The sequence below is a fragment of the Taeniopygia guttata genome, chromosome 13, assembly GCF_048771995.1.
Source record: "Taeniopygia guttata chromosome 13, bTaeGut7.mat, whole genome shotgun sequence".
Classification (NCBI taxonomy): domain Eukaryota; kingdom Metazoa; phylum Chordata; class Aves; order Passeriformes; family Estrildidae; genus Taeniopygia; species Taeniopygia guttata.
In genome coordinates, this window is record NC_133038.1 from 632,498 (window position 1) to 656,792 (window position 24,295).

Genomic DNA, 24,295 nt, shown 5'->3' on the forward strand with positions numbered 1-24,295 from the left:
AGCCTAATTCCTTGAACTTCTAAGACTGAATTAATTAGTTCAGCTAAGAAGAGCTGAATTGCTATGATTTCTACATTTCTGTGATTTCTATACTACACAAAAATTAAACTTACTGAAATAACTTTGTTATTTTTAACTGCAAATGGAATGCAAATCAACTTCAAACAAATCAGTTTTGCAAAACCTGCTTCATATTTCCATTAGCTTGAAAAAAATCCATATATAGTTTAATAACCCAATCTATTTTAGTTTCATGGAGCACAGTCATTAAAATATTTCAAATTTTGCGAGTTAATACTTAACTTGTATTTATAGCAGAACAAGAAAATAATTAATCATCAACCCTGGTTGTTTTGCAGATCTGTGTGAAAGGACCCAATGTGTTTAAAGGTTACTTGAAAGATGAAGAGAGGACAGCTGAGGCACTGGACCAGGAGGGCTGGCTTCACACAGGAGACATTGGCAAATGGTTACCTGTGCGTACTGGACACACTCAGAGTTCTTACGGCAATTGTATTATCCCAAGTAAATTTTCAAGGACTGAACTTAGGTCTCCAAGCAGGTCTATCTTTACAAAGGATTGAGTTTATATTTGGCAGAATAAGCATTTGAAAGCACAACAGGCAATTGAAAACTCTGTTAAAGACAGACTGCTTGCTGAGTTTCTGTGGTTAAATAACTTCTCTGGGAATTCTCATTTCTTTCTCCTAACAGAATGGGACCCTTAAAATTATTGATCGGAAAAAGCATATATTTAAACTTGCTCAGGGAGAATATATTGCACCAGAGAAGATAGAGAATATCTACATCCGCAGTGACCCTGTTGCTCAGATCTATGTGCATGGAGACAGCCTGCAGGTACAAACTAAGCTTTGAGAAAATTTTACTTTACTCTTAGTAGTTAGAAGACAGAGCTGGGCGTGAAGGAAGGAAAAATGTGAGTGGATCATGCCACATTTTCTCCCTTCTGCTTTGGAGCTGGCTGACAGCCAGGCAGGAATTGAGTTGCTGGTGTGACCCTGAGCAGCTTAGAGAGAATGCTGTGGCTGAAGATCAAGCTTTTAAGTTGGCTTTGGTGTCACTCTGTGGGTCTCCAGTGCTGTCCTTTGCCACCATGCCTGTGGTAAGCCAGGAAAAGGTAAAGCCACTGCTGCCCCCCACACACACTGCCTGCCCATTCTGACCAGCCTGTTCTGTTAATTTGCACATTCATACACACACCTACAGTTTTTGAAACCAAAATGGCAATTCATCCTCTGCATTCAAGGCTCACAAGAATGAGCCTTCCCTTCCCAGAGTTTGCCTGGAACTTGCAGGGCCATGGGAGTTATTAATGCCCAGGAGGAGCACAAACCCAGCTGAGGGTACTAAAACTGCTGGTAAATGCACACAGACAAACTTTTATCTGAGAAAAAGGCACAGACATCAGAATGTGCTTCATGACGATATGTTAGCAAATTACTGACATAATTAAACAAGAAGTAGTAAACATGCAGAAATTCAGCTGACTTGTGTATTCACTTCAATGTAAAGCCTGGAATGTGGTGCAGCTTTTGCCTGCAACTCTCCTTCTCCTTTACCTACAGGCCTTCCTGGTGGGAATTGTGGTGCCTGATTCCGAAGTCATGCCAGGTTGGGCAAAGAAAAGAGGGTTTGAAGGAACATATGCAGAACTCTGTAAAAATAAGGTTTGTATCTGCAGTACAGACTTTTTTTTTTTTTTTTTTTTTTTTTTTTGCTGTAGCATTATGTGTGCACAATACTGTGTCTAGGAATGACCAGTTCAGTGACAAGAATTATTTCCTCACTGAACATTCAGCAGGGTTGACCTGGACCCAATGATAGGTGTTGACTGGTGGTACTGACCTAGGCCAGCTCTGGTGTGGGAGGGCCAAGAGTCTGTCTTGCAGAGAACAACAGTACAGCACGAGGAGGAGTTGTGTTTGCTTAGATTTCTTAAATAAGACAACTAAATAAGTCTTCTCTGTGGGGACCAGCAACAGAACCAGAGGGAAGGGTCTGAAGTTGTGTCAGAGGAGGTATAGGTTGGTATTAGGAAAAGGTTTTTCCCAGAGAGGGTGGCTGGGTGCTGGAACAGGCTTCCAAGGGGACTGGTCACAACATTAACTCTGACAGAGCTCAGAGGATCATTTGGATAACACTCTCAGGCACATGGTATGACTCCTGGGGCTGTTCTGTGCAGGGTTGGGAGTTGGATTCCATGGTTCTTGTGGGTCTCTTCCAGCTCAAGACATTCTGTGTTTCTATACAAAGGACCCCAGTCTTAAACACATGCTCTGTAGTACTGAGGAATTGTATTGGGTCACATCGATAAGTACTGATGCCACTGAACCACTGGTGTTTGTGGACAATGATTCTGCATTGAAGTCTGGCAGGTGGCTGAAGAACTGTAAATTTAACAGCTATGTCACATAGCTGGGTTGAAAATAGAGCCTTACTTTTCATACCAAGGAGACACTTAACATTGCCATACTTAAGTGTAATGTTTACATATTACCATAGAATTTTGCTAATTATATATTAACTGTTAGTAAGGCACTTGAACTTTACTCAGAAACACTTCTTTTGGTGAACAATGAACATTAATTGCATGTAATTGACTATGGTAGCTCATGGGGAATTTCTGTGTTTTAATGCAGGAACTGCAGCAAGCGATAATGGAAGACATGGTACGGTTAGGGAAGGAGAGTGGGCTTCACTCCTTTGAGCAGGTAAAATGAAACACATCATTCAGTGTGGTCAGACAGGCAATTTGACTGTATAGAAGAGGGATTTGTCAGCATTTATCATGCTACTACAAATCTTTGTCGCAGCTGTACATGATGTTTTTGGAAAGAGCTTTATTGCTGGCAAGTTGTATTTATTCCTTTGGAAAAATGTATTTGCTGCGATTCTGCTTCCCACCCATGCTTGAAATTTGAATTAAATTTAGTGGAAGTTTTGGGTGCAGAGATCAAAATCTAAATCAGGGACATGGATAATCTCCAGACTGACAACCAGAGGTCAAGATGAACATCTGTAGGAGTCTGACTTTTCTGCCACTGAAAGCTGTTAGAAATTGGGTCACTAATTACTACTCTTATACCTGACCTTGAAATGCTGCTGGTGTCTTTATTTTTAGTCTGGGCACTAGTTCTTTCCTGCTTGTGTAAATATTTCTGCAATAGAACTACATCTCAGAAGGGGAGATCTGAAATCAACCATGGTCTACATAGCATTAAATCACAGAAAAATTATCCACCCCATTTTAAAATGTCAAAGGCTTCTTTCTGTTGAAAAAGCCAAATATCTTTATCATTATATATAATTAGCAAGGGCTTTTTTGCTTTTGTTAGGACTGTTTCTGGGTGATAATTGTAATGAGTAATTCACCATACTGGAGTGGAACAAAAGCATCATTAAACATAACCCTGTTATTCTTAATTTGTCAGTTACCTATGCAAATGAAACAACACCTAAAAGAAATTTATTTTAAAATAATTCCATATAAAGCATCGTTTTTAATGCACATAATTGTCTGTGCCAATAAGTCTTGTTTGCCTCTGCCAAGGCCTTCACAGTATGAAATATCCTCAAGTAATCAATTCCACCAGCTGGTTTCAATTAATAAAATACTGAGGAAAGCTTTGTCATCATCCTAAAAGTTGGGATACAATAATAATAGAATAGAATAAAAAAAAAATTATACAATTTTCAAAATTAAAGGGCTTCAAAACTTCATCTCTGTTGCAATATGTAATCTTAAGACTTTGAGCCAGATTCTGTGGCTAATGCTCATGTGGGATGGGATCCCCTGTTTATGGGATACTCTTTATCATCCCTGTCCTTGTCTGCAGCTTGGATTTCTGTCTTGGGAATGACAAGTGTGACTTCTATAAGCATCAGCTTCCAGGATCTGAAAACTAATGCAGCAAATGGGGGAGCATTAATAGCACGAACACTGATTTATGAAGGATTGCATGGGGGCAGGACCTGGACCATGATGCTTGCAGGGAAAGATGAATCACATATCTAAGGAATAGAAAATGGATTTGCAGCCTATATCACTGCAGCTCCCAGCCAAACAAACTGCAAAGCAGTCTGGCTTGGGGAATCACAAAAGCAGCAGATGGCTGGGGAATTTTATCTTAAATCGGTGGGCTCTGACCAGTCACGCAGCAGTTTTCTGCTTTCTCTGACACCAGCATGGGAAGGAAAAGCTCACTCCCATCTGTGCTGCCAGGCTCCCCACTGTGCTCAGAGCCACTGCCTCAAACAAGGGCAGCCTTGTGAAATGACATTTGCAACAGCTAAAGTATTTATATCATTTTAATTAGCTAAAGATGATAATCATGTACACCTGTGCATGTTTTGTGCCAGCAAAGCTTCATGATAATTTTGAGATATTGAATCAATGCTGTTTACTTTTGCAGTGGGGTTAAGTTGAGGTTTCCTAGCACAACTCCCTGCCTTGACCCTCTCCCCCACTGCCTTTCAGCTGTGTGAAACTGCAGTGACAATATTAGTCTGTCCCTTGTGCGCTGCCTTGCTGTGCTCTGGCCTTGCTTTCCTACAGAAAAGAAGTTTATGTGCTCATTCTCTTGGAGAGCTCCCTTCTGTGGGCAGGGGATGGAAATCCTGGGGACTCAGCAGAAGAGTGCCCTGGACTTGAGGCACCATCAGGGGGAAGCACAGCAAAAAAAAGTTAATGTTTATTCAGTGTGATGCCTGTAACCTTTACTATAAATATATTCCTCTTATATTTTAGGTCAAAGCCATTTACATTCACTCTGATATGTTCTCGGTGCAAAACGGTTTGTTGACACCAACATTAAAGGCTAAGAGACCAGAACTGAGAGATTACTTCAAAAAACAAATAGAAGAGCTATATTCAAGCATCTCCATCTGAAATCACAGGAAGAATCTTCTGAGTAATGGACTTCATAGCAATATTAGAATAATACTCAAAAACTACAGAGCCAGATTGACACTGCTGAAATGGATAAGCATCTGAATCTTACATTTGAGCCTTTCATTTTTCTAGCATTTCATCAGTAACCATATTTTCCCTTCTTTTTGCCATCAGGTGTGATACAATTTCTTTTTTACTCTAGGTACACAGTAAGGCACTACTAAAAGCTATGCTAAATTCTAAAATATCAGAAATTTCAATCTATGACCAAGTAAATTATAGAAGCATATCTTATAAATAACTACAAACATTTCTAGTTAAAATAGGGAAAATTTCAGGTATGTCTGTTGATATTTGATTATATACAACCTAATATATTAGAAACTAAAATAAGTAATTCAATAATGTGGTCTACCTCAAATAATCAGTGACTGATGGTGAAAGTAAAAATCTATGTTCTCTGATGTGGAACTTCAAGCTGGATATTGGTCTATATAGTAAGTGATAGTTTTTTATATTTTTCAGAACATAAATGACATTGATTTGATTTAATCATTGATGACTTAACAATCAGAACAGAAATAGGAAGGAATTTCCCACTATCTGTACTTAATAGACCTATTAGTATGTTACATCTAATGAATTCATGTTACTTGGAAATGACAAGAACAGGGTAGGAAGCAATAGCACAGAATTCCCTCTATTTCCTTTTCATCCAAACACAGATTATCCATGGTATGCAGATTCTGCATTAGGGCTCCTTCAGTCCAGTGCACCCACGGACACCTGAACTGCTCAAACGGAGAAGGCTGCAAAAGCATCACTGGCTCTGTGGTGGCTTTAGGTGGGAGTTCACGATAATCCATATGCTCCCAATCCCTAATTTATTACTTCACATGCTGCTAATACTGTGTAGTCCAGCTGGACTAACCACCTTTCAGAAACAGCGCTAAAGAAATGGAGCACAAGGAATAAGCTGTGATTCTGGATGGGGCTTAGCAAAATGGAAAGGTCTGGGAAAAGGCCAGCCTGAGATGTAGCAGTGGAGTGCATCCTTTGTCTGGCCATGGAAGGGGAAGGAATACTGCCCCAACAGACTCATGGGGATGGGCTAAAGGCTGTGTTAGCTATCGCTGTGCAAGATGTCACTGTATGGCAGAACAGTGGATGTGGTGGCAGAAAGGCCTGTCATGAGAACGTCGTTATGGTCAGACATCTGGAAGCTTCAAATCCCATTGGCATCACCTCCAATGGCCTCTCTGGAATAACCAGCAAGTTGTCTGGATAAAACCTTACACTTCTGTGGTCATCAGAAAGGGGATAAGTCTCATAAGGAGTAGGAACAGACTCCAGGGCTCCCTCTTGGTACAACGCATGGTACAAGGCAAAGAGAAAACTGTCATGTCAAGTTGCTTGAATATTTGGACTGTCGATAGCTTCTTCTGCTGAACAGGGTCCTAAATATCTGTGTATTTTACTAGCTGATGTTTGTTGCACTAGTATATGCTAACATGGAGCTGTGCCTGCTAGATATTTCCTAGGACAGTGGAAGAACACTGATTTTCTCTCTTAAAGTGGAATCTACTGTAGACTTCTGAAGCTAAAAGTTTAAAATTTTTAATCTAAACAGTATCTTATTTTCTCTCTGAAGTTCTGTTGCATGCTTCCAAACGAAATAAATTAATAAGTTAGTGTTTTACAAAGACAGATTTATTGCAGTGATTTCAGAATAAAATGATACATAGGAAACCATATCAGTAACATAATGACTCAAAGAATGTGACAGTTTGATTTATCAAATGTGCGTTTATCTGAATCCCTTTATGCATCTGATTCCTCATTTGATTTCGGTGCAGTGACTCATATCAGTCCAAAGCAAGTAAAGAAATATATGAGATCTGATGGGATCATAATTTTTCACCAATGTGTGCAGCAATAGCATCCATGGGGAATTTTGTGTGCCACGTCAATGGAGGATAGGGATTACTGCATAAAATCTGGTTCTTTAGGTCAAGTCATAAAGGGTTTTTATCTCAGTGGAGTTTAGTTCATATCCTTTCTGTATCAGCCAAAAGACAATCATTACATACACAACCTTCAAAGCAATGGAGAATTAAATTCAGGACAATTTCCTGTCTGTTTTAATGCAACAGTTTTAAAATTAAAAATCCCAAACCCTAGTCATCTAAGGAAGTAGAGACAAGCTATTTTTCACTGAGGTTTTTCTTGCCATTTGAATTTAATTTACTTTTCTCTTAAGGCGATTTCAGGCTTTTTGAGACAACTAAACTCTCTATAAGTAAAGAAGATCCCAATATGAGTTTATTTACAGCTTAGATTACTGTTATTTTTACATATATGACCCTGAATAATATATCTATAGTCTTCTTTTGGTATTTGATGCAAAATGTCAGATGCACTAGAGCCAATTATATGAACAACAAAATAATAGGAAAGAAAAGCAGACATGTCCACACTTGGATGATGCAAAATCTAGGATGGGTTTTGACACACCAAAAGTGTGAATGCTTTCAGAACTTGTGAAAAAATTATATAAATAAACTAAAAGATCTCCTTTATACTTGTATAATGAGATTTTCCTCTGCAGGTCACTCTCTCACCAGAATCATAATGATATAAGAAATTAACACTTGAAAAAGAGATATGCATAAGGCATGAGCTGGGCTCAATCCTACTTCTCTTCAAATTCCAGGCATATTTATTTTGTACTGAGCTTTCTTAAATTGAAACACTTGTGGCCACCAAGGAAAAACCCCCAGGGCTGTCCAATAACCAGTTTTTGGGGTTTTTGGGTTTTTTGTTTGTTTTTTTTTTTTTTTTTTACCTTAAGATAACTAATTACAAAATTAGTTTAAATTATTCATGCTAAAGAGTGGCAATGCTTTTTGCAGTCAGTTTTACAGTTGCAGTACTGCATTCTTGATTCTTCCTGGGCCTGGTGCTATGCCTGTGGAATCACTGGAAGACTGTCTTACAAGTCTAAAGACTTAAAAAAACACAATAAAATACATTTTTCAGGAACAGGCTTTTACTTAGTTATATATTTTGTATGTTCTTTGCTTGATATATTGCACAGAAAAAAATCTGTTCTGCCAAAATGCACAGAGTGTGAGCAGAAACCAGACCAGAGTCTTTAACCCCATGTAGGCAGGAAATACATTGAAAAATTCTGTCCTGAAAGGCACATTTGCAAGTTAAAATGCTTGATGCACATCAGGTGAGACAGAGATGGTGAGTTTTTATTGGTAAAGTACCATTTTGCAATCTGTTTGTCAGCAACAGTAAAGTCCAATCTCATTTTTGCCATGAATATAAAATTCTCATGTGTAACAAAACAATCTGACCTTAACCTCTGGAATGAAAAAAATAACTTAATGTTTTGGGTTTTTTTTTTAGTTTTACATGTGTTAAAAGCACAAACTGCTGATCTATATGTAAATAAATGCTACAAGATGAATGTAAAATGGGAAAGAATATACTATTTTTGCATGATAATAGGTGACTTAAAGACCTCTTGATGCCTTAGAAAAAAATTGAAAAAGCATTTTATTTAGAGGAAATTCTGTTGTCTACCTTTTGTATCTTTAGTTCATTTTGGTATTTTCTAGGGGAAAAAAAAAATCAGAATTTAATCATTGTTTCTTCTTGGAATTGATGTTCTCAGTATTTTACACATTTGGTGGTTTCTATACCACCTATGTGCCTGTGAAACAGTGAGGCTTTCCAGAAAAGAAATCTGGATGCCTGTAGCCTAGAAGTGAAAAAGTCTTAAATCCCTTGAATTCTTCCACAGAAAAATGTTTTCTGAGGCATCTGGAGTCCCTTTAAGCCCTTCATTTCAACTTTTTGTTATGCATTTTAGCAAAGTAAAAGCAGCCAACGAATGAGGCATTTTGGTAAGTGTTGCCTATTGCATTTTCAACTGAAAGTGAAGGGGGGTAAAATTTAACATATACATTTGTGTAAAAAAAGAATTCTAACTGTTATTAAAATTTTTTCAGTTTTGGTATATTAGCATGTATATCAAAGAGTCGTCTATGGAAACTTTTGTAAAGAACTAAATTTTCACCTTTCTCAAAACTGCTCATAAGATTTCTCGTGGACTTACATACAATAAAAGCTCTTTTATAAAATCTGTTTTTCCTCTAGCACTTTGTCCTCACCATTGGTATGAAGTCATTGGGAATGTGTGGCTAAACTAAACATGTTGTAAAAATAAGGAAGTATGTAAAAATAAAATAGTGACCAAAAGCATATTGGGACATGAGATTGATTTTAGCAATCTCCTATGAAAACCAACTGATGCAAAGTTCTCTGAAGATGCAGCAGTCTTTCTGTAATGGTTTCGATTTTAATTTTAAATACGTAATACTATAACCACATGTATATGCTTGTTTAATATGAATTGCAATTGGGAATGCATAGTATTTTTTCAGATTGTGTCTAAACCAATAAAGTTTCAAAGCATATGGGCTCTAGTCCGGTTTTTGTGTGCACTTTCCCTTCACTCGGAAATCCAGAAACGCCTGGAAGTGCCCAAAGCCGGGTTGGATGGGGTTTGGAACAACCTGGTGTGGCAGAAGGGTCCCTGGCTGGCAGGGCAGGGGGGTGGAATGAGATTGTGTCTGGGGTCCCTTCAACCCAAACCATTCTGATCCTCTACGCTGTTTTTTCAGGTAAGGACGCAATGAGATTGCTCCTCTCTATAACATGAAGCTGAAACACGGGGTCAGACCAGTACAGTGATTATCACACACAGGATTTATGCGCACCATTTTCATACAGGAGTTTTGTCTCTGTGAGGGCAGCAAGGCTCTGGCACAGGATCGGGCGAGGGTTGGACGTGTACAGGGATTATCACACATAGGATTTATTTGCTTCGTTTTCATAAGGGAGTTTTATCCCTCTGAGGGCGGCAAGGCGCTGGCACAGGGTCAGACCAGTACAGGGTTTATCACACACACGATTTATTTGCTCTGTTTTCATACGGAAGTGTTTTCCCTGTGAGGCGGCGAACCCCGCACCGCCGCACCCGCTGACGACGTCGCCGCCCGCAGCCGCCCCTCGTGCGGGCCGGTCCCTCACACGGGGCGCGCGGCCGCCCCGCGCATGCGCGCTGGGCCGCGGGGGCGGCGCCGCCTGAGGGGCCGCGGCGGCGGCAGCGGCGGCCCGGGCTGCCCTCGGGGTGCCATGGAGCGGGACCGCGGGTTCCGCGCTCCCCGCGCCGCCAAGCCGCCGCGGAAGAAGCGCCGCTCGTCCCCTCTGCCGGGGGCGGCCGCTCTCCAGGGCAGCCGGGCCGGCGGCTCCCAGATGTGCCGGCGGCGCCTCTTCGGGAGCGCTGGGCCTCGCGGGCCCGAGCCCGAGCCCGCCTGTAAGCGCCTGTGCCGGGCGGCGGCGGGGCTGGGTGCAGGAGGCTGGGCCGGTACTGGCGGGAAGGGTCGGGGAAGGAGGACCCTGCGGTGTGTTCTCCTGGGTAAAGATGCTGGGCAGGGTAATGCGGCCAAGATTTTTACCAGTAGCGTCCTCGGTGGTCCCCAAAGGTTTGTTCTTCACACGGGTGCCCAGCGCAGCGGGTCCTGTGTGAGGCTGGTGGGTGGTTTCTTGTTATCCATGTCCTTCACCGCTTGGAGAAAGCACACTGCTGTTCTGGAAACAGAAGTGTTACTTTTCGGTAGCAAGAAGAAGGATTTTTCCTTCTGTAAAGCACCTCCCCTCCATTTAGTCCAGTTGGATTGCAGCATCGAGAAATGGCAAGACAAAAGCCTTGCTTACATTTGAGAGAATATCTTAAGAATTCTTTGAAGTTACTCAAAAGGAGCTGCCTCGTTGTTGAACGCAGTGCAGCAGATACCAAGCCAAGCATTTGAGACCTGTTAAGAAAAAATGGAGTTCAAGGGAAGGGATGGGAATCATGTGAAGCCTGACAGAGCACGGGGAACACCAGCATGGGATGTCTTGATCTTGGTAATTTAAAAGTAAAGCTTTGCTGTGATGGGGTGCAGCAAACATTTGTTATTGCCTTATTCCTGCTCTGCTGGCCCTGCTCTTGTATGTATTTAATGCTCCTGTACACAACCAGCCACCTGGAGGTCTTCCATATGCTTGGAAAAAAAAAAAAAAAGAAAAGGATGACTCCTGTCCATATATCATCCTGTCCTGAATTCCCAGGAAGCTTCAGCTGAAGGGCTCTGTGTGGCCCTGGGGAAATGCAGTGATTCAGACCCAGATTTTAGTGTGGGGATGGACGCTCCTTTTTCGTCATAAAAGTGTAACTCTAGAAAGTTTGACTGCTTTTAGCTCTTAGATAATGAAAGCAAAGCACACAGCTAAATGACTCATAAAATTTGTTTTAGGGTAAGAAAATATGTCTCTGAAATTTGCTGGTTACTATTTAATTGTGTTGTTAGTGCTATTTGGGATTATATACAGTGAGCTGGTTACTGATTAATTGTGTTGTTAATGCCATTTGGGATTATATACAGTGAGGACCAGTTTATGTAGAAATCATCGATACTCCTAATAAACACCATTTAAAACTGATTCGTACTCAAATGACTGAATCAAGGTAAAGGTTGCTTCCAAGGTGGTGGAGTTTTTTCCATTTAAACAACAGGTTTCTAAAACATGAGAAGTATTTCTTTAGGTCTGCTTTTCATTTTGTCTTGATATATTGCTGAAAAAAGCAAATTCAGATTTTACATTGTTTGTGATAATAGGGTCAAAAAGTGTTATTAATGTAGAAGGTAGGAACAGCTAAATTAGAAATAATAATTAAATTCTAATGTTGAAATTGCCATTACTGAACTAAATATTTATTCTCTAGGCCTGAAGAAAAAGCCCAGTCGGAAAAACTTACCAAAGATTAAAGAAAATGTTGAATATACTGAAGAGAGCTCTTCATGCAACCAAAGGTCAGCTAGAACTCATTCAAACATACCATTGTTAAGACTTGCTAGTAAATTAGATAGTTTTGTCTTGTGAGATGTCTCTTGGAGCAATGCAGTCTGAATTATCAGTGCACTGATGTTTGTCAGATTATTTACTGACACCCCATAAACACATTTTGGAGTTGTTGCTTTTGTCTAAAGCAGTGTAGCTCTATGATTGGACTTGGTTCTGTTCTTCAACTGCAGCAATCAAGTGACTGTCAGAGAAACAACAGACTTCAAGATAAAAGATGAGGAACCAGAAAAAAACAGTGTACCACTGAAGGTGAGAATGCACTCTTGCTTTTTATCTACTAGTGATGGAGGGCAAGTCAGAGAAATGTGACACATTAAATTATTTTTCTATTCAGGTAAAATTTCCTCTGTGAGCCCAGACATCTGGGCTTGGTCCTAATTTTGGTTTACATTTTCTGTGTATTTGGCCAGAATAAAAACTGTTGGAATGACTAATAGCATGAGAAAACATCAATACTAGTTATCTTGGATGAGGCAAGGCTGTAGGAATTGTGCTGTGCGGAAGAGATCTCAGTAGATTGTGATTCCAGAGAATTGCTCGCTTCTGTCGGGCACAGACCTCTGATGTGTCACTGATGCTCTTTATTGTGTTATTAAAACTGGAACAAAGCAATTGGAGGTGGTGGTGCAGAAGTGTTACAGGACAGTTAATACTGCAATGGCAAGAGAATAGTGAACCAGGTGTGTTTTAACTGAAATCTGCTGCAGCAAAGGGCACAGGTGATACTGGTATAAAACTGTTTTTCTTTAAAATGTTAGCTCTTCTTTAGAGTCTACCAATTATTTACATTTTCTACAAAATGCCTAGTTTTGTAGAATCTACTGCCTATACATCATAGATGTATAGAGATGAGTACAAAGAGTTTGTATTTACAGAAATGATGTAGGGTTCTGAAAGTGAGGACTAGGTGTCTGGGAAAAAAAAATAAATCTCAAGACAGTGAAGTTCATTACTCCACCTCTGTTGTGCCTAAGCTCAGTTGATGTCAGTATGCCTTCAATGGCAGTCTCATCCAGCAAAGATGGCAGGATCAAATGATGGGATATTTGTCATGAATTTTAGAGCTGTAAGTTTGCAGATTTGTTAATGTGCATGAAAAATCCTGCTACAAATCATGCTGTGAATAGCAGGCTTAAGTGGTGAAGTACTAGCCAGTGAGTTTTTTCCTGATGTAGGATGATATTTAAATGCCTTTCTTTGTCTACATTCAGTTTTCTCAGGTTGTTTGTATTGGTCTTTTAATTCTAGGATTACAAAATAGTCAACTTTGAAAGTAAAGGAAGTTTAAAAAATGCTGAAGTGACTTCAAGTAAGTATAATGGCAATACATTATATTATTAAATATATTTGATATTGATAATAAACTGAATGTAAAATTTCTGATATAATTTTATTTCTATAAAAGTACTGGTCTTATACTGTGTTTTTGTTGTACTGGTTCTTACTGTGTGATTAGAAAGTGAAGGTTTTGATACCACTGGCTGGACTTACGCCTCTTACTGCAGCCTCTGGCTGGACTTGAACCAGTTGGTTGTAGGCAGCACAGACAGACCCACAGCACCTGAGACAGTCTTGAGCTCAGCCTGTTGGAAGCCACACGATCTTGCTTTTATCATTGACAGAACTAGTTGTGGACAGGAGTTCTTCAGTTCACTCAAACCTGCATTTCTAAAAGCTTGTGACCTATTTAAGAATTGTCCTGCTAGAGGCTATATTCTTCAGGTATATCTTGTGAGCCATGAGCCACGAGCCTTTGCTTATGGTAATGTATGGAAGTAAACAAAGGATGCCTTTTGTTTGTTTCTTTAACTGTATTTTGACTTATTATATGATGAGTGACAATTTTTAACTCATTACAGGAATGAAACTCAGATAAGGAAATCTTGATGGTTTGTACAAGATGATAGATTTGTTAGCCACATTTTTTGTCTCTTTTTCTAGGTACAGAAATTACTCTTCCCACAGGTGTTTCCACCTTTCTCATAGAGTGTTTAGATGAAGATTCAGCTGCAGATTATAGCACTGCTAGTGACAGCCTGAAAACTTACTCATCTCCTGAAACGTTCAGAGATGATGATTCCGGTGAGACTTTTGGGCAATTTTTTTTCAGGTTTGTTTGATTTATAAAATGCAGGGAGACTGTCTACAATAGAAAGACTTGTGGCCTCCCTTGGTGTGACTCACCAGGTCACATCCTTGCTATAAACCTGTGCTAACATGGAATCGGTGTATCTGTCCTCTAATCTGGTATGAATCAGGTCTTTGTGTAATTTGAATCCTACTTTAAACCTAAAGTATTCATTATTGACACAAGCTGTTTATTGGGAATGAGCCACAAACATGTGTTCAGCCAAATTAATTCCAAACTTTTCTGCAGCTGTTTGAGCCAAGACAGTGCTTTAATTTTGCTTTTTAGTTCCTGTCCTGCAAATGTGATTGCTTTCAGTTTGGTCACAAATGTAATAACTCAATGAATTTCAGCATAAGAAATCTGCACTTATATTTTTTAGGTCCAGAAAGATGCAGTTTTTACTCTGTGGACCTTGGCAAGTACAAGAACTCTACTCTCCTGGACTCCAGCAAAGCAGTGACCATTGATAAGATACCACAGATCTCAAATCTTTCAGCAATATTAGGTAATTCTTTTCTACAATACTTCAGGATATAAATATAAACAAATTTCACTCTGATGTGAGGAACCTGTATAAAATATGTAATGATCATTTTATGTGAGGTCTGTTTGCATAATGCAGAGAAGCTCCCTGCTAATGGTTTGTGTTTGCTTCTAATATTGTGCTTTATAAGTTAGTTTGCACTAAAAAATTGTCTGGTCTAAGCTGGCAGCTTTTTCATTTAAAGTTCTGCTTTCATGTTTTGGGTTTTTTTTAGAACCTGTACCAGAAGATTTTCCAGAGCGATGCACTAGAAGGTAATCACTACAGCAGACTCTTTGATGCACCTAAATGTTCAGACTCTTCTCTTTTGAGAGGTCCTTAAAAGAAAGTCCAGTGCAAATAAGCCTCTGCTCATGCAAACACTTCTGTGAGTGTCAGCTACCTGTGTCCTCACTAACTTTAATATTGGTGGAATTTGAAATTGGTCAGGGAAGAGTTTATGTTACAGACTTCTAGTTTGGCCTTGCAGCTGTAGGGAAGCCGATGTAAAAGCATTCAGTTAAGGATTTTATGGAAGGAGAGACATTTGACATTTATTTACAAAATCCCTAAATAAGTTGCTTTTATGCAATTGCATTAATTCTGTCAGATTTCATTCAGTCACAGCAAAAGGGGTGTGCTCAGGAGGTCTGGCCAGGCTTGTCTTTGCAGTAGAGTGTGAAGAGTAACTGTTGTCAAGTCTTCAGTAAGTCTGACATTCTGTGCTTGCCCATAGAAAAATCAGTTTTTGGGCAGGTCTTTTATGTTCTTTAGGAATCATCAACTTACATGGGGAGCTCCTTGGCTTTGGAATCCTGCTGACTTTATACTATAATCCTGGGCCAGTTACTGCCTGTTGATGGTGTTTTCTTACTCAGAATGCATCTGCCAGGAAGTAGAATGGTGCGTGTGGGTGTGTGTGTGTGCTGTGCTGGCACCCTGTTGACACCCACCTGTTGTTGGGTGCTGGCTTTTCTCTGACAAGTTCTCTGTGGTGAGGTTTTATCACAGAGAAGGGCCTTGTATACTTGGCTTTGTCACAGAGATGCCTTCAGGTCCTAACATCAAAACCTGAGGAGCATGAGTGTTTTTCTTGGAACAGCATCATTTCTTTTAACCCTTGTGCTTCTCCTTCCAGTCTTCTATGCAGACATTTTCATTCATAATACATACCGATCTTACTGTTACAGATCTCTACACAATTGATTCTGAATTTCCTTGTGAACCTAATTTCCCCTGCATCCTCCTTAAATGTGTTCTGTCCTAGAATGCTGAAATGCTAAGTATTTAGTGACTCTTCTGTGGCTCTTAAATTGCAACAGTCCTCAGGGTAGATGTGTGACTTCATAAACTATCAAATAACTGTAAAGGATGATTAAGCAACTCCTTAACAATATTTTTTTTTAAATAAGATTTATCCTGTTTCACTCAACCCGTATTTTCACAGGATTTTTTTATTAATAGTTTGGTTTTTTTTTTAATGTTAACATTCATTCAGGATAGTTGTCCTTTTCTTTTTCTCCTCTTCTAGAAAGAGACCATCAAGTTACTATAACAGCTCTTCAGCATTAAACATTTCAGCTACGCTGGCAGGTAAAATATGACCTGAAGCAGTTGTACAAGCTGTGGGAAGAGAATATTCTACCCAAACTTAATGATTGCACTGTATCTAAACCAGGCTTCGACTGTGTCATTTGTCATCCAACACAGACTAAACTCAGTTGTGTCCAGAAGGGAGAGTGTAAATTGAAAAATTGTCCCAGCAAATAAGACTTGGTTCTAATTAACGTGTTAGGAGAAGAAAACAAAAACAACCAACCAACTAAAATCTCAGACCCTGCATTTTTCCATTTAATCACCCATGATGCTCAGTGAAAACTTGACATTTTTTATTTACTTTACCCAGGAAAACAGCTGTTTGTGTCATGCTCTTTACTTGAGCTTTTTTCATATCAGCTTCACAAATACATTGAGTCCCTGATGTAACTACAGTTCTGATCTGTGGCCAATACAATTCTGTCAGTGTGATTGTGCAGGTCTCTGGTCCCACAGTATTTACCCAGCCAGGTGAACATTTTAATAAGCAGCCTTGTATACAGAATGGGAGAGGAGTAAACCAGTCGTGATGGTGGGGAGAAGGAGATAAGGATTGTATTGAAGGGAAGAATTTTGTTTACAGGAGTGGCTTTGGAATTATTCCTCTTTGGAAACCATCCTGTAAGACATGGGGTGGAGAGTAGCTCTAGTGGTCTTTGTCTCAAAGTTAATTAATGTGTTGGAAATCTGTCACAGGAAAAAAACTCTGTAAAATAACAGCTGCAAGAGAGAGAACTCCAGACCTAAAAAGTGGTATGCGCTGTTCTTCACCATTAGGACCGGAAAGCAAGGTGAAAGATTCTTAATAAATCAGCAAGGTTGTAACACAAATTATTTCCTCCTTGTATGGGTGCAAAACTCCACCTAGAGGAATAGTAGTTCCTGCTACACTTGTAAAGTGGTGTTTGCAGCCAGGGCGGAGTGAAGACATAGCTTTCCTCTCCCTCTTGAGAGAGCAATAATCATGATGTCCCCAAGCTCACTGTTTTTCAGACTGACTGTGTCAGTGGTACTGAAATGGGTTGTGTAGAGCTTGACTATGACAGGGGGACTCTTTTTTTTTTTTTTTTTTTTTTTTTTTTGTTAGTGCTTATCAGGCTACAGAGTTTCACTTTGTAACACAAAATGTAATTGTTTTATTATTTAGCATGATAATCGAACAACTAAAGACAAAAGGCTGAAGAAAAAAGAAAGCAGCTTTAATCTCTTTGAAGGTTCATCATCGTTTAGGCACCCTGATGCCTCAGAAGACACATCCGACAGCTCAAAGGAATTGACAGTAGAAGTTCTGCCAACCAAACGGAGGGATGCTGTGGTGGTGAGTCTTCCCATTGTGCCCCACTGATTAACACTGGCATGGAATGGAAACAGGAGTTGTGAATCTTGACCAAAGTTACAATTAAATAGGAGAAGTGGCGGGAAGTGCCACATCTGAAATGTCCATGCTGCAGTAAACTAATTCTTTGTCTTAATTTTGGACAGCATAAGACAAAAAAAACCCAAACAAAACAACTCTAAATGACAGGAATTCAGTATTTAAATCTGAAGAACTAGTAGTAATTCTAAATGGAGTTCTTTAAGTATTGTATTCTTAAAAGTATTGTATATATACAGTATTTAAAGTTCTTAAAATACTGTAAGAGTAATAAACAGCAAAGACTTTGAAACTGATACTGAGTTCTTCTCTGTTTTTGTTTAGCAAATGACTTCCACCATGCTAATCATGGAGGAAAATAAAGTCCTAAAACATCCTGGTAATGCTCAGCCTCTAGAGCTACATGTGAGTGTCTATCTGATGGGGTTTTTTTGGGGGCTTTTTTTTTTTGAATTATTAAAACCAAAGAAATCATTCCTCGTGGCACATTCCATTTCTGCCTATATATGTTACACTGCAAATTGCAGAACAAATGAATAAATTCTGGATAATTAAAAAACTCAAAAATCCAATCTAGGAATTTGTTTTGTATTTTTACAAATGTAATGTAAAACCAGTACTAGGATCTGTACTTGCATAAACTCTTTGATTCAAAATTGATATTTAAATGTTTGAATTCTTTGGCTGTACAGGTAGTACAGTGCTGCCACTTGTCTCTTCACACTTGAGCTAGTGCATACTAGATTAATAAATAGAGAACATCAGTGCCTTGGTGAATCCCTAAATAGTTTTTTTTAAGCAACAGAATATCTTTTGCATGAGCCAACAAGCATTAGCCAATCTGAGTTGTTGTCTGTTATTTAACTGGGCAGGTATACCTATATATTTTGTATTTTGATGGAACTGTAGCTTAGCTTGTCGCCAGTGTGTAAAGCCTCACCTGGGGAAGACCTGTTCCTGAATACCAAAGGTCCATTTGTAAACTCAGAAGAAATTGTTCCTGCATCTCTGAGCTCAGAAAACGAAATTATTCCTCAGAGTCCAGAAGAAAAGAATATTTTAAAGGTTCTGATTTTATTGCATTTTTTAAATCCAGTTTTGTCATGCTAATTTCTACTGTACTGTATATTTAGTCCTTAGAGTATCAAAACTGCTAAAGAGAATGTTTAAAGCTTTGAAGCTTTCTATCACCCTTTCCAATAGTATATTGAATGTACACAAGTAGCCTTAAATGTTTTCTAGTGACATGCCTTGAAATCTGCGTGTAATCTCTAATTTCTCTGGAAGAAAGCTAAAAGAACATTTCTTCATTGGGAGTGGTTGTGTGAATAAAATCTCATGAATCTTTTCAGCCTCAGTGTGACAGACGAGAAATCTGCTCCATCGTTAGACTGTCACCAGACCCGAGGCCTTCCCGGCTCCAGCAAGTTCCAGTCCGATCTAAGAAGTTCCGCCGTCCCAAAGGAGTGCCTAACGGTAAAGGGGTGTACACCTGGTTCTATATTCCTGTATATATAGTGTAGATACACTGTGCAGATGCTAACTGTTAGTTGAGTGTTTAAAGGTTGTTGGGCTTTTTCTTAAAGTGTGAACATTTGGAAAAATCACAAGGCTAAAAAGAGTAAAAAATGCAGAGAACTTCAACTCTCTGGCTTAATAGTGTTCTTGTGCAACAGTACTGTAATAAAATAGCACTAGCATTTTCTCCTCCAAGTATCTTTAGCATAGGAATTAATACAGTCATAGGCTACTTCAGAATTAAGACTTTAATATAATTCTGTGCTTTATTTCTAGGGTGAGTAAGCGTGAGTTAAACTTTGGTATTCACCACCACCCCTCCACTAAAGTAGTTCAAGTTATCAGTAATATTTTTCTTCAAAAATTACCAGTTTCTCATAAGGTTTCTGTTCTTTTCTCCTGAAACCCTTAACATAGGGAAAACTCCTTTATTCACTTCCTTGTTTTTTGTTGAACAAAAATAAGAACTGTGAACAAAACTGTCTCATCACTTAACACAGAGGTAAAAGCCTCTCCCTTTCCCATCTCTCATGAAGTTTCTTGGTGTACCACTGGATGGCACGTGTGTTCCAAAGTTTAAAGTAGTTCTTCTACAAGTTTCCTGCAAGTTGTGTGTCACTTACTCTGTTTTAATTCAATACAGAGATACTGCATAAATGTGGCAGCTTTCAAAAATACTGAATACACAAAAATTTTCATTTGCTGTCTGTTAGGTCTAAATGTCTTTCTACTTTATTACCAGTTACATGCAGCATCTAGAATGCAGGGAAGTGCTTGTAAGTGTGTGTGTATGTATTAATTAATGACACTCATCTGACGCTTCTGTGCAGATCAAAGAACTGGGATTGTGCTAGGTCTTGTGCCCAGGCAAATTGTGGTAGTACAGAAGACAGGTTGTACTTGGTGGGCAAGTGAATCACAAATCAGCAAGTAGTGTTGTCAGAGCAAAAGTTTGGTTTTCTTACTCCTTTTCTAGAGGATCCTGGTATCAGGAATCAGACCCCACTATGGTGGGTGATTTATGCTGGATGTTTTATTCTCTGCTCAAGGAGTCTTTCAGATGATGCTGGTTTTCATTAGAAATGTACATATACTCAAAATTATGGTCCTCTCCTCACTGGTAAATGAGACCTGCAAAATCCAGATTCTTCCACAGAAATGCTAGCATTGGATATATCTAGTGAACATCTGAACAGCTGGTCAGATCATTGAGCTTTCTTTTACTTGTGAGAATGTACCACTTTATTGATAGTTATTTATCACTTTTTTTTCTCCCAGATACTATAACAAGTACCAAAAATTGGACCTACTGTAAACAGAGATGAGATTTTTGGCTCTCGGCAGGAGTTAACAGAAGAAATGACTGCCTTGCTGCTGTGACAGGGTGGTAAAACAGAACTCCTAACTAAGTAAATAATGGTTATATGGTTTTTGTATGAATGTTGTTTGAAATTTAGTATTACATGTTTCAGTAAGCTAGTAAATACTCAAATACTTTATATGAAATTATTTTGTACAGCAGCTAGATCCTGCTCTGGGCATTGTTCTGTAAGATTCCATAAAGACGATTCTTCAATTTGTTTAGATTTTTTTAAAGTTTGACTGAAGAACAGGAGAACAAATTCCTTTAATTAATTACTTCTGGCTCTCTCTGCCAAGATTTCTAGTTTTCTCTAGTAGCATTAGCATCAAAAGATGGGACCTCTGTTTAAGTGTTAACATTGACTATGAAGGTCAGTGTTAACATGGAGTCCTGGGAGTGGCCATGAAAGCATTCATGTACTCTTGGAGACCCAGAAGTCAATAGTATGGCACCATTAAACTCCTTGAGTGCTTAGGTCTGCAGAACTTTGGAGGTACAGGACTGTGTGTTCTGCTGTAATTTGATTTCTGAACATGACTACAGGTCATCTTCACCCCATCATCACTGAGAATTGTTTCTTAATGGTCAGCACTGTCACCATTCTGGGCACATCCACTGCCCAGCCGCTGCCACCTCAGAGTCCTTCCTGTTTCATCTCAGGTATTTTGTAATATCACATCTCTGAGTCATTCTCTCTTCAAGTGGCTTCAGACTTAAGAGAAAGTAAATGCCTTACATGAAGACAATGGTGGGAAAAACCCTTTTATAGCTGAACTGTTTGAAGAGATGGATATTGACATTCTGGATTTTCAGGTTAGTGCTCACACCGTGTCCACATAAGTCAGATTCCCTGTGCTTCCAGTTCAGGTTGTGGATTGTTAATTCATAAATGTTGTTCTTAATGTGCTGAATGTCTCAGAAAACACTGTCAAGAACATTTTTTTTCCACTTGAATTCATTGCACATTAAAGTAATTTGGACCCCTACAGTGTTCTCGCTACAATATCCTTTACTCAGACTCTATCTGGATGAAAAGAAAGTTTTTCAATGTTTCAAAATGCTAGTATGGCTTTCAAAAGTCTGAGTGTGTTTCTCAGTGTTATCACCCTGGAAAATAGTTCTGTATTTCCTAAAAGAGAATTAAAAGACATACAAAATCCATAACTGTAGTTTGACTGCATTTGAAAATACCTGTGAAAGTTCAAACTCTGATCTTTTCCCCATTGCTCTGGGGTAGAAGGAAGTGCAAATAATTGCTGCTGGATTAGTCTGCAAACAAGTATTATATAAACATTCTAAATGGCTCAAGGTTAGAAATTATGCCATTAAGCTATTTTTCTTTTATGCATTAATAGAATGAGTTCTGCCAATAACTCCTTGGAGTCCTGTTGGGTATGCTTTTAATTATCAATATCCTTGTTCTTGCAAATACTATCACTAGTAATTATGCAATAATCTAGAGCCCCTAGGAGACAGAGGTGAGCTCCTTGATAAAGCTTTAAGCAAAATTGAAAGTTACATATTTACTAAGTTTACTTGAATAATCATCATAATGCTTATGATGATTATTCAAGTAAAAGATGGTCCAGAATAAAGATATATTTATTGTAATGGTATTCTGGAAGTCATATGAAAAAACACTTATTTTGCCCCAGGGCATTTGGTAGTGTTATACAAAGAGACTAATACTGGCAAACTAATTGTAAAGTGCAAGAGAGGATAACATGGTCTGTAACTCTGGAATTGGCTGTAGCAGCCTGAATATTGCTGGGGTTTGCCTTTGTTTTTCTTGATGTGATGAGGCTGTATAGGAGGACAGAAATATCACGAACCACAATCTCTTGTCCTTCCCTTCAGTTATGAAAGCACTGCTTCTTATCATCTTTTGTCTGACTCTTAGAGAAAATGTAATTAATTACCAGCCTAGCTCTTTGCCCCAGGGAAGGAAATTCATTTTGAGGCTGCAACAATCCCTACTCTTGTTCTGCTGTTCTCAAAGGAAAGGCATTTTTCCATAGTTTGGTTTCCAGCTGAAAAATTACTACATGAAATTTCATTCAGAGTGGGAACTGGCTCTTCCATATTGGTAGATAAAGGTTATGGGTCATGGTCAGTTAATGGGTAGGACTGAGGAGGTTATTTGTGCAGTGATTCAGGAGAAGAATCTGTTCAGTGTCACCAGGGCTTTTCTGTCACATCCCAGACATGATGAAGTCTTAGTGGCTGGAATGGAATTGCTTCCAGCGAGTCAGTCCATGCAAGAACTCTGATAATCCTTTATCAGCAGGAATTGTGCATGGCAGATGCATGTTGAGTAAATGTATTATACATAAATCTGTAAGAGGTTTTTCATTAACAATGTTCAGTTATTCTTGTTATCTGAAGTGCACTTTTAGGAGACTTTGACTCCAAGTACTCAGAGATGGTGGGAGATGTGTCTTGTACTGGAGTACTACAAGGGGGGTACATGTGCAGGTCAGTGGAGGGTAAAGCCTTACATGCAGATGGTTCTGGTTTGGTTCATAATCTTTAGACACAGAAAAGATGTCTGGGCCCAGATCAAAATATGCTGAATGTATACATAAGTACACTTACCTTTAAAGGGACTCCATCAGCTTGAATTGCAGTGCACTTGAGCTTAGTGAAATCTTCATTGCTCTAAGTTGTGAAACTGCTGAAAGCTGAGTTACATACTCTGGCCAGAATTCTAGTTTTGTTCCCTGAGGGCTTTCTATCTTTGAGACTGTATTTATGTGCTCCTCTTGAAGCCAGGAGGCTTCTACATGGTGAAAAGATGTAAAGATTCATCATGTGTAATCTGTGGCAGCCACGTGTGTCTTCTGTACAGAATAAGGGGGGAAAGATGCATCTAAACATTAATTCCTGTTTTGTGGTAGAATTGTCTACAACTCCTGGTAGATGGAAAACAAAGTTCTTACAGATGGATGATTGTGAAGAATCATTCTGTAGATACGTTACACGTGCTAAATTATGCCTTAAAAATAATAATGCTTAATTTAATCTTACACCATATGTTGTTTAATTCCATTTTTCAGGGAAAGCAGATGAGTCAGTCAGATTTGCCAGTCCTTAATTAAACTTCCTAGCAGGGTTGTATCTGAACAGTGAGGCACTGAAGGAGACTGTTTGTTTCTACTTCATTTAGGTATTCCTATCGCATTTCTATTTCATTTAGATATTACTAATACAGAGTTTTGTAAAAAGGCGTGGATCCTTTTGGTTTTAAAAAACCTATCACACCTCTTTTTTTTTTTTTTTAATTTGTTTTGGAGTCAGTTGCTGGGCTTTATGTCCTAAATACTCTTTTGTGGATGGATGTTTTACCTGTAATGATGGCTTTCTCTGCCATCAACTACACACGTTCCACCTTCCCTGTAGGTTTTGACTCCAGTGCGTCTGAGCTGAGCGGTTCTGTTCCAGCTGTGGGAGAATCGCTTCTTGTACCTGGAAGGAGAGCGGGAAGGAGCTGGGTTTTCGAGGTTTGGGGTAAAAAACGTCACCTTTCTCTGGTTCACCCCTGCACGCCGAGTCCCGAAGGTGCTGGGTACAGCCACGAGAAGGATCTGATGCCTCGATCGTGACCTCCTCTCGCCTTCCTGGGGCTCCTTCCTTTAACTTCCGTCCGAAGAAGGAAAACACAACAGCGGCGCGTTATCGCCGCCCCCGGGGCATTCCTCGGCCCTGCCCCCAGCTGAGCCCGGCCGGGAGCGGCGCTTTTCCCGCACCCGCTGCGGCCGGAGGAGCCGCCGAGGCGGGGGAGCGGGAGGAGCTCCGCACTGCCCCAGGCCCGGCGCAGCCCGCGGGCTCTGCCGGGCTCCGCTCTCCACTTGGGGCCGCCCCACGGGGCCCGCCCCGCCCGCCGGCCGGCCCCC

The 24,295-nt window shown here is 39.6% G+C and overlaps 2 protein-coding genes and 1 long non-coding RNA gene across 16 annotated transcripts in view; 2 read left to right on the forward strand and 1 right to left on the reverse strand.

Moving 5' to 3' along the window:
- The window catches only part of ACSL6 (acyl-CoA synthetase long chain family member 6), a 57,709-nt gene extending 48,307 nt beyond the window's left edge, over window positions 1–9,402 (forward strand). For all 12 annotated transcript variants that reach the window (XM_030284268.4, XM_030284272.4, XM_030284273.4 and 9 more), the window contains 5 exons: window positions 360–476; window positions 715–858; window positions 1,587–1,688; window positions 2,661–2,732; window positions 4,769–9,402. In XM_030284268.4, coding sequence (XP_030140128.3) covers window positions 360–476; window positions 715–858; window positions 1,587–1,688; window positions 2,661–2,732; window positions 4,769–4,909 — 576 coding nt within the window. In that variant the 3' untranslated portion in view covers window positions 4,910–9,402. The remainder of the gene's footprint in view (window positions 1–359; window positions 477–714; window positions 859–1,586; window positions 1,689–2,660; window positions 2,733–4,768) is intronic.
- Window positions 7,909–24,269, reverse strand: LOC140685050 (uncharacterized). The gene is made up of 2 exons (XR_012058216.1): window positions 22,998–24,269; window positions 7,909–10,803 (listed from the first exon to the last, which is right to left on the reverse strand). It is a non-coding gene; the product is annotated as an uncharacterized lncRNA (long non-coding RNA).
- MEIKIN (meiotic kinetochore factor) lies at window positions 10,124–21,566 on the forward strand. Of its 3 annotated transcripts, XM_030284278.4 has the most exons (14): window positions 10,124–10,304; window positions 11,757–11,844; window positions 12,067–12,145; window positions 13,145–13,205; window positions 13,838–13,978; window positions 14,407–14,532; window positions 14,786–14,825; window positions 16,082–16,143; window positions 16,843–16,937; window positions 17,294–17,464; window positions 17,846–17,926; window positions 18,431–18,586; window positions 18,874–18,997; window positions 20,318–21,566. In XM_030284278.4, exons 1-14 carry the CDS (start codon window positions 10,124–10,126, stop codon window positions 20,362–20,364), a joined length of 1,452 nt encoding a protein of 483 aa, XP_030140138.4. In that variant the 3' UTR covers window positions 20,365–21,566. The 3 variants fall into 3 exon arrangements, with proteins under 3 accessions (XP_030140138.4, XP_030140139.4, XP_030140140.4); XM_030284279.4 differs by lacking the exon at window positions 18,431–18,586; XM_030284280.4 differs by lacking the exons at window positions 17,846–17,926; window positions 18,431–18,586.
- Window positions 24,270–24,295: the final 26 nt, after the last annotated feature.

Excerpts from the sequence above, each read along its gene's own strand:
- MEIKIN (XM_030284278.4), top strand. The coding sequence starts at position 10,124 with ATGGAGCGGGACCGCGGGTTCCGCGCTCCCCGCGCCGCCAAGCCGCCG. Across the intron at positions 10,305-11,756 it reads GCCCGAGCCCGAGCCCGCCT|GCCTGAAGAAAAAGCCCAGT; the intron begins GTAAGCGCCTGT and ends TTTATTCTCTAG. Across the intron at positions 18,587-18,873 it reads AAGAAAAGAATATTTTAAAG|CCTCAGTGTGACAGACGAGA; the intron begins GTTCTGATTTTA and ends GAATCTTTTCAG.